We start from the raw sequence: 15,434 nt of genomic DNA, 5'->3' as shown, positions 1-15,434 counted from the left end.
TAATGCTAAGATATTGAATATCGACACACGAATAAAAGTAATTACTCAGAATTCTCTTTTGATAAAGAAGATAGCAATTGTACGTTTCAAAATTAATGGAAGAATATTTCATCATGCTTTTCGGGTATTAAATAATTTTTCCCAGGACATGGTGGTGGGGTACCATGGCCCACCCCCTTAATTTTGCAAATTGCCCAATTTAAACATTTGGTATTATAGGACCCTAATATAGATTACTATAAATTTCGGTTGTCCACTTCGTTTCCTTTCAGAGCTCTCTCGTGGCTAAGCGGTTAGCATACGCGCCTTTGGCGTGGGAGACCCGGGTTCGATTCCCGGCGGGAGCTCATGTGGTTCGGATTCCACGTTAATCAGTAGGTCCACGTCTCATATAGCCTCGCTGCTGAAAGGGACGCTAAACTAAAATCAACTCAACTCAACTCGTTTCCTTTCAGGGGTACAAAATTGCGAAAATATAAACGTAAGCAATACGTTGTACCATGTGTTTGGCTTTAGGCCCAATTCGTCCCCTTTGATGAGGTCCTATTACCTTATATGGTCATGTATATTGGTTCATTCCCTATCATGAGACATGGGTATATTGATGCACCCCTTTAAAATTTTGGGAGGGGTACCTTGGCTCACCCCTTTAATTTTGGAAAAGTACCCAATCTAAACATGTGGTATTATAGTATAGCACCCTAATATAGATCACTATAAATTTGGGTGGTTCACCTTGTTCCCTTTCAAGGGTACAAAGTGCCAAATTTTAGTACAACCACGTGTTTGGTTTTTGGCCCAATTTATCCCCTTGGATGAGGTCCTATTACCTTATATGGTTATATGGTCATGTATATGGGTTCATTTCTATCATAAGACATGGGTACATTCATGCACCCTTTAAAAATTTGGGAGGGGTATCTTGGCTCATTCATTCAGTTTTAAAAATTGTTTAATATAAGCATTTGGTATCATAGTATAGGACTTCAATATGTACCACTATAAATTTGCATGGTCCACATCGTTCCCTTTCATGAGTAAAGAACTACCAAAAATCAAATTTCGGAGGTTATTGACCCTCTTTGATGACGTTTATTATCTTATGTGATTATGTGGGCATGTACAGGGGTCTATTCTATTTCTTAAGATACAGGCACATCGATGCTTTCATCTTAAAATTTTGGTAAAGGTACATTGGCCCACCGTGAAATTTTGGAAATTTTCCAATTTAAAACTTTGATATAATAATATAGGACCCTAATATGTATTAGTATAAATTTGGGTGGTCCATTTTGTTCCCTTTATGGATAAAAAATTGTTAAAAATTTAAATTTCGGAGGTTATTGACCCCTTTGATGCGGTTTTAATACCTTAGATGAATATATGAATGTGTGATGCTTCCATCTTAAAATTTGGCAGAGGTATATTGGCTCACCTCTAAAGTTAGGAAATTGCCCAATTTGGTAAAGGTTCTTAATATATACCATTATAAATTTCGTTTCCTTTCATGGCTAAAAAAATTGTCAAAAATGTAAATGAATCCTTTGATAAGGAACAGAATGTGTACAGAGATTTATTACCTTTATATTTTTATGTTCCCTTTTAAATTTTTGGGGTACATAGAACCATTCCTAAAATTTGGGAATTATCAAATAACAAGTTGGTGTCCCTTTTATGGCCAAATATTCAAATTTTAAAGGTTATTGACCTCCTTTATCTTCTTTGATACGGCTTTATCATTGAATGAGTACAGGATTTATTACTTTTTCATAAGACACAGGTGTATTTGTGTACCAATCTTAAATTTTGGGAGGGATACATTTCTTATTGTCATATCAATAATTGGTAATTGTTCTTAGAATTGGATGGTATCTCATTCATTGTCAAATATTAGTATAATTATGTGATCAGTTATTGACCTATGATGGGATAAGGGGCGCAGGACATTGGTACATTGAAACTTTGTAGGAGAATTTGAGAATTGTCAAAATGAAATTACGTCATTGGTTTTGATTATTCCCGCCAAATATGAACGTAAGCAATACGATGTAGTGATTGTCCTTGATGAGGAAGTGTACAGGGATTCATTTCCTTTGTTGTGGTACTTCTTAAGTTTGAGTACACACTTCTAGACAACAGTTGGTTCCGCTAAGGTAAACAATTGATGGTGATTATTGACCTTATTGAACATATAATGATATGATTAATTCTAAGACTTAGGTATATCAAGAGGACCATTCTTTAAATTTGGGAATTGTGATAAACAAAATTTTAGTAAATTGAGGAATTGTGATAAACAAAATTGAGGCGCGAAATTTGAAACAATATTTTGAACTTTAGTCATAGCTCGTAGTCTAAGATCATTGGTAGTGGTTGATTTGCCATTGAGTTTTCAGAAATCTGATAGGTAACCTTATTAAATCTTATGACTCATAGTCTAAAGGCAATGCATGCTGCAACACTGAAATTTAATCACAAGGTGACGTAATCTGGCACTGACGAAGTTATTGTTGATGCAATTTGATTGGCTGATCACTATCTTTCGTGCAATCTGATTGGCAGATGATTTTCAAATATTTGCTGCATTCAGTTTTAACTTTTGTTTAACATTTAAAAATCTTGGTTTGAACACTTTCGTTCAACATTTTGCACTTACTGATAAATATGATCAAAACCATTTACTTGTTAATCGAGTAGTTAAAAACCGGATAATGTTTGACGGTTAACCGTGAAATGTAAAATTATTTGTTTGAAAATTTTTGGTTTCAAATTTTTTTCGTTTGAAACTTTTGTTTGAAAATTTTTGTTTTACATTTTTTTGTTTCAAAAATTTTTTAATTTTTTTTAAATTTTTTGTTTGAAATTTTTTGTTTAAACATTTTTGTTTCGAAATTTTTGTTTCAAAAAATTTTTGTTAAAGTTTTTGTTTCAAAATTTTGGTTTGATATTTTTTTAAGTTTGTGAATTTATTAGTAAAGAATTGTTTAGAACAAAAACATCTAGCAACATTGCTTATCATGATGCAATAGTACACGTCAGAACATGGGGTTGTACTAAAAATGGAAAACACAAATCATTAAAATGGATCATTTTATTACACTGCACATACATCCATACCAGATAATGGATCTTGATATTGTCGATACAATATATTTTGAACTTCATGCACTAGTTTGTCTTTAGCGTATAATTTTAATTCCAACTGAAGTCTTTTAAGATTTATTGGAATGTCAATTGGTGGAAACTAAATGTCCATTTGATCACAAATAAACTGTTTATTAATACAGGTATGCACCCACGAACGATGTTGACAACGATCATAACATCTAGATACATGTTGTACAAGATGCATGACACATTTCTCAAAATAGTACTTTTTCAGGAATATACTTGTTTCGTTGCACACTTCCACAGCATGTTTCAGACACTGGAATACATTGATGAATTTGTTCCGTTGCGTTTCCGTTGAAAATAATCATTCATTTGGTCAATTCGTGCCATTCTTGAAAGTTCAGTTGTACACCAAATTGTTCCGCTTTGCCCAATCGGATCACAGGTTCAAACGTTGTAGCACAGATACCAACCATGACATGTTTTGTTTGTTGGATAATAGCTTGCGAAGAGGAAATCTTTATCGTTAGAAGTACACATCTTTCCTGCTGAAATACACTTGCTCAAATTATTACACGGTATTTTTAATTTCATAGTTATTGCTGACGTCATGCTAACCAAACCAAATTCATAGATCGCATTCTCTGATTAAAGATTTCAGCATACAGCTATGGCTGACGTTTGAATTCATGATTTCATCACAATTGCTGACGAAACCAAATTCACAGATCCGGTTGTGTAGTAAATTCAAATTGATGACTCCGTCCAACGAATCTTTTTTTTATAGCATAAAGATACAGATCCAGTGTTTAAAAACGTAACAGTTCTTCTTGTTTTGAAGCTTCCATAGGTAAATATCTTGCTGGTAAAATAATATCTTTATCACTACGATTCTTAATCCAAACTTTGTAGGGATCATTTGGCTAGCTAAGATTCTATAAGGTATATTCAGTTGAAAATCGGTAAATGATTTCATCACATCACGTGAGTTTAGAAACTGGAGACAAGTAACCAGGATGCCATTATCATGAATACTATCTCGAACGTTGTTGCAAAACTGATGACGTTGCATTATCATGTTCTGACGTGTACTATTGCATCGTGATAAACAATGTTGCCAGATGGTTTTGTTCTAAACAATTCTTTACTAATAAATACACAAACTTAAAAAATGTCAAACCAAAATTTTCAAACAAAAACTAACAAAAATTTTTTCAAACAAAAATTTCGAAACAAAAATTTCAAACGAAAAATTTTCAAACAAAAAAAATTAAAAAAAGATTTTGAAACAAAGAATTTCAAAAATTTCAAACAAAAGTTTCAAACGAAAAAAATTTGAAACCAAAAATTTTCAAACAATTTTACGTTTCACGGTTAACCGTCAAACATTATCCGGTTTTTAACTACTCGATTAACAAGTAAATGGTTTTGATCATATTTATCAGTAAGTGCAAAATGTTGAACGAAAGTGTTCAAACCAAGATTTTTAAATGTTAAACAAAAGTTAAAACTGAACTATCTTTTATCTCGTTATCCTTATGTTCTGTTGGGGCGTGTACATTTAAAACAATAACATCACACCACCGGTTCTTAGGAGTAATAAAAGAAAGTTTGTTATAAACAAATTTAACCCGCTTATTTGTTGATATTATTCGTTTACGAATGAAAAGCCCTGTTCCTAATTGGTGATTTTTTTTTTAATTTCCTTCCACGTAAAAGAACGTAAAATTTCTACACTTCACAGTTGCACTTCCTTCCCACCTAACTTCTTGATCTTTTTCTAGGTCCATTCTGCATTTCTGTAACTCACTCGTTTTGGATTTTAACGCGCCTCCCCTATAAAGACTTCTAATATTCAATGTTCCAAATTTTATGTCCATTTTATGTTGCTGAGGTCGTGCCAAGTTATCAGTCCTGGTCCGAGGCTTCTGTGAGTGTTTCTGAACAAGTGCCTTTTTTAAAGTGTCAGTTGTTATCCTCACGCCAAGCCCCCAAGGTGGAGGACCACTCCTTGTCTGTCTCTATCCGCTTCTTATTCAATATATTTACAGCTAACCTCTATATCTAGAGACCTTCTAGATCCGCAATCTGAGGGCGCGCCAAGCCGTGGTGACAGAAACCCACATTACACACATGTATATATATATATATATATATATATATATATATATATATATATATATATATATATATGTATGTGTGTGTGTGTGTATGTATGTATGTATATGGGTATATGTATGTGTGTATATGTATGTATGTATGTATCCATCCATCCATCTATCTATCTTCCTTCCTCTTCCTTCCTTCCTTTCTTTCTTTCTTTCTTTCTTGCTTCAATCCACACTGCAGCAATCCACGCGTTCAAAAATACTAATATGATACTAAAATTGTAGCACCTTCTTTTTTTTAAAAAAAAAAAAGTGGTGATGGATTATCGACTCAGTATAAAAACAGGAAATCTGTAAATGTTAGTAATCATGAAAATGACTTTGGACTTGAAGCAGAATTTAACTATTTGCATCATCTAAATTCAAACCATTTTGAGCCGGCACAGGAGAAGCAACTAAAAGATATTTCGCCAAGGCGCTGTACAGCACACATAAATTGACCGAATTTCATCGCCTCAAGATATGTAGAGCAACTAATTTTGTGCCAAAAAGTCCAAGGGGATTCATTATTTTCAAAGTACTGAAGCCAATGGGAAAGAAAAGTGACAAGACAAGAGCTAGGCACAGAGTGATTATTATTAACAAAACTACTATTACATGTTACAGAACATCAAAATCTGTAGATTAACAAGGCGTGGTAATAAGTGAAACATTCGTGGAAAATTTAACTTTTAGTGCGAATGATCTTGCTTATATTTACAATCACTAATGGTGGTAAAGTTCTTCGGTTCTGCAGGCCCATGGACCTAGTTTGTCAGAGGTTTCCAACCTTTTTTTTTTTTTTTAACTGATAACACACTTTACTGAACACTCATGGCATCGCAACGTATTTGTTTGATTTTATTATTAAGTTAACTGGTACATTGTCTTAGAATTGATTTTAGCCAATTAAATAGGTTTTAAATTCAAATTTCACTAGATACTGGTTAGGAACCGCCGGTTTAAGTTATGATAATACATTGTCGATGCCTTCAAAAAGATTTTAAGGAAACACTTTCAACAATAGGTGACAACAGCAACTAGACGTTCTTATAGCACCCGTACGTTTGTGCAATGATATTTCACATTTGATGCAGTGGTGCCCACCCCCCTTATGTCCATGACGCACCCCCCCAATTGTCTATGCGTAGGTGTTCTTCCATGAAAAAATCTTCTTTTCGATTAATTTTACCCCCCCCCCCATCAAACATATTTATATAGATTTTTAACCCCCCCCAAATATTTCAATGACGCAGTTTGCGTCATAGCCCCCCTTGTGGGCACCCCTGTTTGATGTCACAGTAAAATTATGTGTAGTGATCCAATCAAAAACTGTCTTTGTAAAATGAAACTTGACCAAAACTAATGGATATTAACTTTTCAGATACACATGCCATAAAACAAATATAACATTAAATGTGTGTCGTAATATTTGCAATGTTTGTTATCAACCTAAAGAATGAAATCCTTCTTTACATGTTTATTTAGAATACAGATCTGGTTTTCAGAATATAAATGCTATTTTCCTCTTCTTTTGACTTTTGGGCCTTTTGTAATTGGAATGCCTTGCTTACCAGTTGAATACTTGCTTGCTCTACCCATTTGGATCTTCAAACAGTAACATTTCTGAATTTTGTTACTTGCCCATCTGAGATATGAGAAAACAAAAACTCGTAATTTTGGAGAAAAATTGCACTTTTGATTTTGAAAAAGATGATAAACAAAGGAAAAGGATATCAGCCTTGAAAATCCATACACAAGCTATAAATCATGTAAACTAGAGATGTTAATATTTTTCGCTTCACAATGAAATATTGAATGGATACTTCTTCCCCTTCACAGTGAAATACTGGTGGAAAAATTGAATTTTTATAAGTTTCAATGCTCGAATCTGAATCTAATTTTACGGTGTTAGTGTACAAGATGGTAAAGTTATGAATATAACAAAATCTAGTCTTTTTTATATATTTCTGTTTCACTTCCTTGAGTCAAGTAGCTTCTGAAGTATTACAAAAGCTGCAAATGTCAAGAAATGCAAAAGCGTGGGACATCTAACCCAACAGATAGAAAAAAAAAAAAACTTTTAATATGTGGAAAATGTTTTTGAACTCTTGACATATGAAAGTTTCAATATTGAAAAAAAATAGGTAAATTAAAAATGGTCATGCAATCATTATGTTTTAAATTGGGTGATATTAGATATGGAATGATTCTATTAATAGTTATATGTCTGCGTGATTTCAATTTTATTGCATTTTAATCATAATTAGTTACACGAATTGTATATAGTAGGCGATATCTCATCCTTACATAGCATTGAACGAAAAAAAGTACATAAAAATAAATAGATCCCATCTATAAGTTCATAGTCTCGAACTGTTCTTCATAGGCTCTTCCATCTTTCTTAGCACAATTAATTTCACATTTACGCACATAGCACCCAAAAAATATTTCTTTAAAAGCTATCCACTCTCGTACTGTTTCTGTATATATAGTCGCGGACTCAGGATATGATCAAGGGAGGGGCTAAACCATGGTTTTCCGCTTTATCCAGTGTAAGAAAAGTAGGATTGAAACCCATTTTATTCAGTGTAGACCTGAGCGTCAAGGTGGGGGGGCTATAGCCTTTATAGCCCTCTCCTTGGATCCGCGCTTATATATATATATATATATATATATATATATATATGTTTCGTTAATCACTGTAACGCACTGAAAATTTTGTCTTTTAAGAACTTGTTGGAATCTTCTCTCCTTCCATTACACAAATCTTCTTATCACTGACATATTCACTGTAGGCGTTTCGTTTAACTTAAGAATTTTCCGGGAGCAAGCAGAGTCCCTTCCGATTTTTCGGCGTCAAATTGACAATACCTCAGGATCTCTTTCTATAGGTATTCTAGTCTAATTCAGTAGAGACCTTTAATACTTTTTTAAAATATATTTAATGGTGAAGTTGTTGAAATAACTGTAAACCATTATTATTTCAGGTTCATGGAACAGCTCCTGATATAGCCGGACAAGATAAAGCAAATCCAACAGCATTATTGTTGTCAGCTGTGATGATGCTAAGGCATATGAATTTGGGGAACTACGCTACATTGATAGAAAATGCGTGCCTGGAAACTATTAAAGAAGGCAAAGTCTTAACAGCAGATTTAGGTGGAACTGGAAAATGCTCTGAATATACAAATGAAATTTGTCGCAAAGTCGAGAAAGGTGCACTTCAATAAAAAAAATCAAAGGATATTAGCTGTAAAGATAATTATTATATGTAGTGCAGCGAGTGAATCGTGTATCGCTTGCGTTGTAACACCATGTATATAAAGATATGTTCTATTAATATGTAGACATTATTGTATGAACTAGACAATAATTGTACATTTCTGAATTTGTCTGTACAGTAATAGTTCCCGTGAACATTTCCTTGTAGTTTATCGCAGCTATTTAATTTATAATATATATAATGAAAAAAGTAGTATTTTAAATATAAGTTGTATACTTACCTGCATCGATTTGTTCTTTGGATGTATACCTCCTTACTAATGCAGTGCGTACAAAATATGAATCTGGCAGTCAAAATTACGTGGTCAAATATCGTATTTGAAGTTTATAGTTGCCAAAGAGAGGTATTTTCCTCGTAATTTTGCGTTTTATTGTCATACGAGTATAATAATCTCAACGGCCTGTAATGAAATACTCGTAACCGTTAGTAGATCCTAGTAATTAGTCTATGAACATTTGGTCATCTGTAAATTTCAGTAAAAAAATTTACAGATTGCTTCTGACCTGATGTTTAATTACGAAAACTTTCAGTTAAATCACTATTATTAATAACTCTGTCGTACCCTATTTATTGAACTACATTTTCTGTCAGTATATACTATAGTCGGTTGCATGAAATACTGTTCAAGAATGTTGGTTACGCATAAAATATTAACACAGTATTTTCCAATTGCAATTATTCACGTTGTTTTTACAGTAGACATTGGAGAATTGTTTACAGAGTAGTTGTGTGTGAGGAATTGTATGATTTCAATTCGAATTCAGTGTTTAGGTCAGTTTATTTGTTCAGACAGCCAAGGTATAAAGGATTTACCTTCCATGATGAATGTATATATCTAGTTTACTATTTATCTTGAAATACCTATGTAACTTTTAAACTAATTATTAAAAAGCTGAAATTTGTACCATGCAACTAAAAGCAGGGCAATATACTTTGATAAACTCTCAATACCACCATATAAAGTGTTGCCAACTCAAGAAAAAATTTAATGGCACTATATGAAATTCGAGCTTTTCCTTTATTAGTTTAAAAAGTTATAAAGGCGTTTCAAGATAAATGGTAACCGTTTGATATATTGAAGTTGCACTTCACTAATTGTATATAGAAACTGTGATGCGATATTTCCTAACTCCTTTCGCATCGAAAATTAAAAAAAAAAAAAAAAAAAAGTTCCATTGCAAACTCAATAGTAACATGATGTTGCCTGTGACTGTAATTTTGACTAAAATAAACCGTTTTTGCAACAAAGGATGGCACAGTGTTGCACTTCTTTCATAAGATATTTTTTTCTTTACTAACTATACACATAGTTAAAGTTCAGCGATAAATGCTTCCTCGAAAATCCAATTATTTACTTACTTAGGTTCTAATACCATTTTCCAACCCACTGCGAACTCTGCAGTATATCACTGCAGACAAGCCATCGACTTGACGGGAGAGATCTTTCTTGAAAAGTAGTTTTCTTTCTTGGAAACTAAATCACTAGAAGAACAGACATGATTTTTCAAACTTACTTTTTTTCTATTTTTGTTTTTTATTTATTTATTTAATTTTTTTCCCTTCTACTATTTTTCAGATTTTTACAAACTCCCGCGATACCATATAAAAATTCTATTAGAGGATTTCAATGGAGGCGAAGGTAGGACGAGAGTATATTTTAAAACCGATTATAGGCAAGAAAGTACACAAGAAAGTAATGACAACGGCGTTAAACTCGTGAACTTTGCAACATCCAAAAACCTTATGAAGAGTACAAAATTCCCAGTTCGCAACATTCACAAATATACTTGGACTTCACCAGATGGAAAAACATAGAATCAAATTGATCACATTCTAGTATATAGAAGATAGTCTAGCATACTTGATGTTCGGTCGTTCAGAGGAGCTGACTGTGATATTGATCACTACCTGGTAGCAGCGATAATAAGAGAGAGAGAGATTATCGTTGAATAAAGGAATTATTCAACAATTGAAAACGGAGAGGTTTAATTTCAAGAAATTAGAGGAGAGACTGACGACCAGACTGAAGTGTCAAATAGATTGTCGGTTTTAGGAGGTTTGGAGTGCACTAGTGTCGTGTATACTTGGGTTGAATTTAGAGATATCATTAAAATCTCAGCAAAAGAAAAATTAGGGCATGCAGAAATACATAGGAACAACCCATGGTTCGGCCAGGAATGCACTAAACTAGCAAAGAAGAGAGAACAGGCGAAATTGCAATGGCTGCAAAATCCGAACGATACAACTATACAAGATTTCGTTGATATCAGACGGGAAACTTACAAAACGTTCATAAAAAAGAAACGAGATTTTTGAAAACTAAAATTAATGAACTTGAAGATAATAGAAAAAACGAAAATATTCGGGACAGGTACGTATAAGGACATCAACGAATTTAAGAAAGGCTATCAACTTCGTGATTATATACTAAAGAAAGACGACGGAACAATTCTTATTGATACAGATACATCTTAAATAGATTGGAAAGTTTTGCGATTTGCTTAACACGAAGCCATAAATTGATGTTCGTGAGCAAAGTGAAATTTACACAGCACAGAGCTATAGTCCAAAGCCTAGCCGAACAGAAGTAAAAATCGCTATAAAGAAATTAAAGAAACAAATCTCAGACAGCTGTAGACGAAATCCTGGCTGAGTTAATTTTAGCTGCAGGGGAAAAATTGTGGAACAAGGTACATAAACTCATTTATCCGGAACAAGGAGGAATTGCCATAAGAGTGGAAAGAATCAATCATTGTTCCAATTCACAAGAAAGGCTACAAAACGATTGTAATAATCATCGAAGCGTCTCTCTGTTGTCAACTATTATAAAATCCTTTCAAACACATCATTAGCAAGATTGATCCCATACGCAAATGAAATTATTGAAAATTATCAGTGCGGATTTAGGCGAAATCGATCACAATCGACCAAGTATTTAACCATTCGACAAATTCTCGAAAACAAATGGGTATGCAGCACCCCAGTGCATCAACTATTTATTGATTTTAGAAAGACTTAAGACTCGGTTAAGAGGAAAACACTGTACAACATTCTTACAGAATTCGGAATACCGAAAAAGCCAGTTAGGTCAATTAATATGCATTTAAATGTAAAAATTTGGCATTTATCCAAGAGTTGTTGTGGGAGTAACGGACGAACCTACAAACACTACAATATTATAAGTCCCGCTACGCGTCCACAAGGGGGGAATGTGGCTTCCCCTGGAATTTGGCGTATGAAGTTTCCGGCAGAGCAATAATATTTGAGGCAACAGGAAAGAAAGGCGAAATGTAATTTTTCTTCGATCTGAGCAAATTGACTAGTGCACTTTGAAACTGCAGGCTACTTAATGTATAGCAGGAACCAAAAAAAAAAAAAAAAAAAAGTAATGATAGAATGTGGTTCCTTTTCTTTTACAGTAGTTCAATAGATTCTGCACCTCAAGGCCTACACATTGATATCAAGTTCGACTAAAAAGCAACATTTAATTTTCCTTCCCTCTATTCAGTTCCTTAATTTAATTCTCAAACTATAATTTTCTCTAATTTTTTGTTTCGCGAAGTTTATAAGAGAAAAATCATAGAATGTTCTTTGGCTCGTAGAGAGTTTTTTATAATAACCAACAGTGGCGCACTTAGGATGTTGTTTCGGGCGGAGGGGGCTTGGGAAACAGTAAGAAACATATGTGTTGTATGTACAATTCGACAAAATAACGAATGGACATTTCCTTTTTGACCAACAACGTGTGTTTAATGTTTTATTTCTGTTGAACTAGCTTTGAATATTGTATATGCTAAATATCTCAGCGAATTATTTTCTAGTTACGGAGTAAAATCACTTTAAACAGCACTCAAAATCGCTACTGACGTCACAGCAATGGAAACGTTTTCTGATTGGTTTACGTCATCAGTTCGTAAAGACTTCCTTTGCATGTCTGCTGCTGTATGTTGATGTGCTGATACAAAAATATTTTGTTTGAAGACGCATAGAAAAGGAAAATGACTGATTTAGGATTTACTAAGGCCAACTCCAACAGCTTTCCGTCTGTTGATTCATTTATGATTGCTTCATTTTTTGTTAATAATGAAGACTACAGTGCAGCTGAAATAAGAGGCGTGAAAACAGCGCGGTAAGTTAAAACTTTTTTTTATTTTTTTTTTTCTATAATGATAACATTTTAACCATATGTTGTTATATTTATAAATACAGTAGTTTGATGTTTAAACAGTATCTACATAGCAAATGTAACACAATACTAAGACGTTAAAAAGCGAGAAGCTATTTTGGAAGACTTGGAAAACTTTTTTTAAACGATAGAAGCATATTGAAATGGACATAAACAGCCTTGTTAAACTTACAAATATAAAGTAAAATCGTGTATAATTTGGCGCTGTTTAATGAACCGAATTTAAAAAAAATAATGATAAAAAAAGAAGTTCGTCAAGTTGCACGAACAAAGTTGCTTATAATAATAACACTACATTAATTTGCATGTTATCCAAGTTTACGAATCCGTACATGAATTCATGTAAATGATTCCTTTCATTAGTAAATGCAGTTCTTCTATGTTGTAAATTTTTTCTTGTGGTTGAGTGGCATTCCGGGCAAGATTTACATTGGGAGAACTCGATCGTTACGGATATAAATACAGCATTCAATATATACCATAAAAAATATAGTGCAAAAAATACGGCTGAAGCTTAGTTTCTCCCCCAATTTAGCACATATAAGATCTCCAGTTTTAATTATTTCCCAAAATATAGCTGAGCGAGCGAAGGGGTTAGAAGCCCCGCAGGGTTCAAAGTTTTCTATCTTTATCACAATCTAGACAGAAGCAAGGTACTCGGTTTTTGAGCCATGAAACTAGTCGGGGGAGATACAAAATGCCGTCAAAAATACTAATCAATCTATTCTAGGTGGCCAGTAAAAGCAAGAAATGTTTAACCGAGTCAGGGTAGGGCAAAGCTGATGGGCAGTTGTGTCAACGACAGTCAATATACACGTAGGAAATGATATTTCAAACACACTCTGTTCCTCATGTTAGTCGTTCGGCTCGTGGCATAACACATTCATGGAAACAGATTCAGTCCATTATATTTTGCTTATGGTCTATTACGTGCTTAGAAGCGTACACTTTGGACTACGTTTAGGGGTAAAATTGCAATACTTTAAGGGTATTAATTTGGTCCCCCCCCCCAAATTACTTGGTAGTGACTGGCTGAAGTACCGACTCAGTGTACTTGTACCGGTTGATGGAGGTGCGGACTGGCATTCGTGTGTGTAGATTCATTTTAGGACGACTTCAATGTATGTACGCGATAAGAGCTATTGTGCAAAATATATTAACCAATTTGTGCTAGCAGGCCACTAAAAAGCACGAATGCTACCTAACTGGCTGAGAACAGGAGCGCAGCAGGGGGCCGAGCGGTAGCGAGCAGGCGCGTCAGTGACGGTGGGTACACACTAACGAGGATACTACTAAACCATATATGGCATAAAACACCTTATGTGTAGATTTGGGGGAAGATACTAAATGCCATACTACTTTTTTGATTGATCATATATTCTTCTGCAAATATTACCAATATATGAATCCGTAAACGGGATCGGTTACAATACCAACTTACTTTGTCGGGTATTTCTTCAATACGGGAGGAAAATTAGGTCCGGTGTTGTTTTAAGGCACTGTAGATTTGTAAAATTTAATAGGGACATATAATTAATCAAACTATATGAGGATCTTACCTCTGACATCCTCCCCCCCTCTTTTTTTTTAAGTAATCGGAATGCTTTTAAGCACGTAGTTCACTGTAAGGAAAGTATGGTGAACTAAATTCGTATGTCAATGCAGTGTATTAAGTCACGATCAATAACGATAAAGCTGGCCGACACATAAGGCATTTAGTAACATGAGAGATAGTGTGTTTCCGCTATATTCGCTAATCAAACTATATGAGGATCTTACCTCTCATATCCTCCCCCCCCCTCTTTTTTTTTTTTTTTTTTTTTTAAGTAATCGGAATGCTTTTAAGCACGTAGTTCTCTGTAAGGAAAGTATGGTGAACTAAATTCGTATGTCAATGCAGTGTATTAAGTCACGATCAATAACGATAAAGCTGGCCGACAGGTAATTTTTTATTTAATTCTAACAATACCAGCCTATATAGTAAAATTGATTTGGTATACCAGTGGGCCCCCCCTCCCCTCAAATGTCTATCCGTAGGTGCTTTTCCATGAAAAAAAATCTTTTCGATTAATTTTTACACCCTCTCAAACATATTTATATAGATTTTTAACTCCCCCAAATATTTCAATGACGCAGTTTGCATCATAGCCCCTCCTTGTGGGCACCCCTGGGTATACGTGGATGAAGATAATAATATTTTGGTCGAAGGTAAACATGATGTACTGGACAGAACACTGATTATATGTCAAAACAAATGCTGACTAAACTAGTTTTTCTATACTATATAAAATTTTTACCAGTGTGGAGCTGTGATTTCGTTGAATTTTAGGCCCTGGTTTATGGCCAAGGAGTCAGTAATGTGCAGAAGTATGTAAAGAGAAATAAGTAAATAATACATTTAGGGATGTTGGAATTTTCCCCAGTTAAAAAAAAATTGTCACACGAAAATCCTACCTGAAAAAATATGCTCCAAATCTTGAATTGAAATAATAATCATAACGTGATTATAATTACCTTCTTCAATCGTGTTTCTCGGTATACTCCTAGTTTCAGAGTTGGGTCAAAATATGTATTCAAAAGATAATCACTTAAGCAGAAAATGATTGAAAAAAATATAGGTTTGTGAATCATACGTAACTAATTTTGTTTGCGCTTGATCAAATTCGCTTTTGGTGTTAAATTGAAATTTATTATATAAAAATGA

The 15,434-nt window shown here is 33.8% G+C and overlaps 2 protein-coding genes across 3 annotated transcripts in view; both read left to right on the top strand.

The window, feature by feature from the left end:
* The window catches only part of Idh3a (isocitrate dehydrogenase [NAD] subunit alpha, mitochondrial), a 315,440-nt gene extending 305,647 nt beyond the window's left edge, over positions 1 to 9,793 (top strand). The window contains exon 6 of the mRNA XM_081733815.1: positions 8,249 to 9,793. Within this exon, the coding sequence (XP_081589941.1) occupies positions 8,249 to 8,491 (243 nt within the window). The 3' untranslated portion in view covers positions 8,492 to 9,793. The remainder of the gene's footprint in view (positions 1 to 8,248) is intronic.
* Positions 9,794 to 12,195: 2,402 nt separating this feature from the next.
* The window catches only part of LOC145666521 (uncharacterized), a 411,536-nt gene continuing 408,297 nt past the window's right edge, over positions 12,196 to 15,434 (top strand). The window contains exon 1 of one of the 2 annotated variants that reach the window (XM_081733814.1): positions 12,196 to 12,673. In XM_081733814.1, the coding sequence (XP_081589940.1) occupies positions 12,543 to 12,673 (131 nt within the window). In that variant the 5' untranslated portion in view covers positions 12,196 to 12,542. The remainder of the gene's footprint in view (positions 12,674 to 15,434) is intronic. The other variant, XR_014127763.1, reaches the window with a different exon arrangement.

This window comes from Thermobia domestica, chromosome 12 (assembly GCF_964235325.1).
Source record: "Thermobia domestica chromosome 12, izTheDome1.hap1.1, whole genome shotgun sequence".
In the NCBI taxonomy this organism is placed as follows: Eukaryota; Metazoa; Arthropoda; class Insecta; order Zygentoma; family Lepismatidae; genus Thermobia; species Thermobia domestica.
The sequence above is the reverse complement of the archived record's forward strand: the minus strand, read 5'-3'. Positions and strand labels throughout refer to the sequence as shown.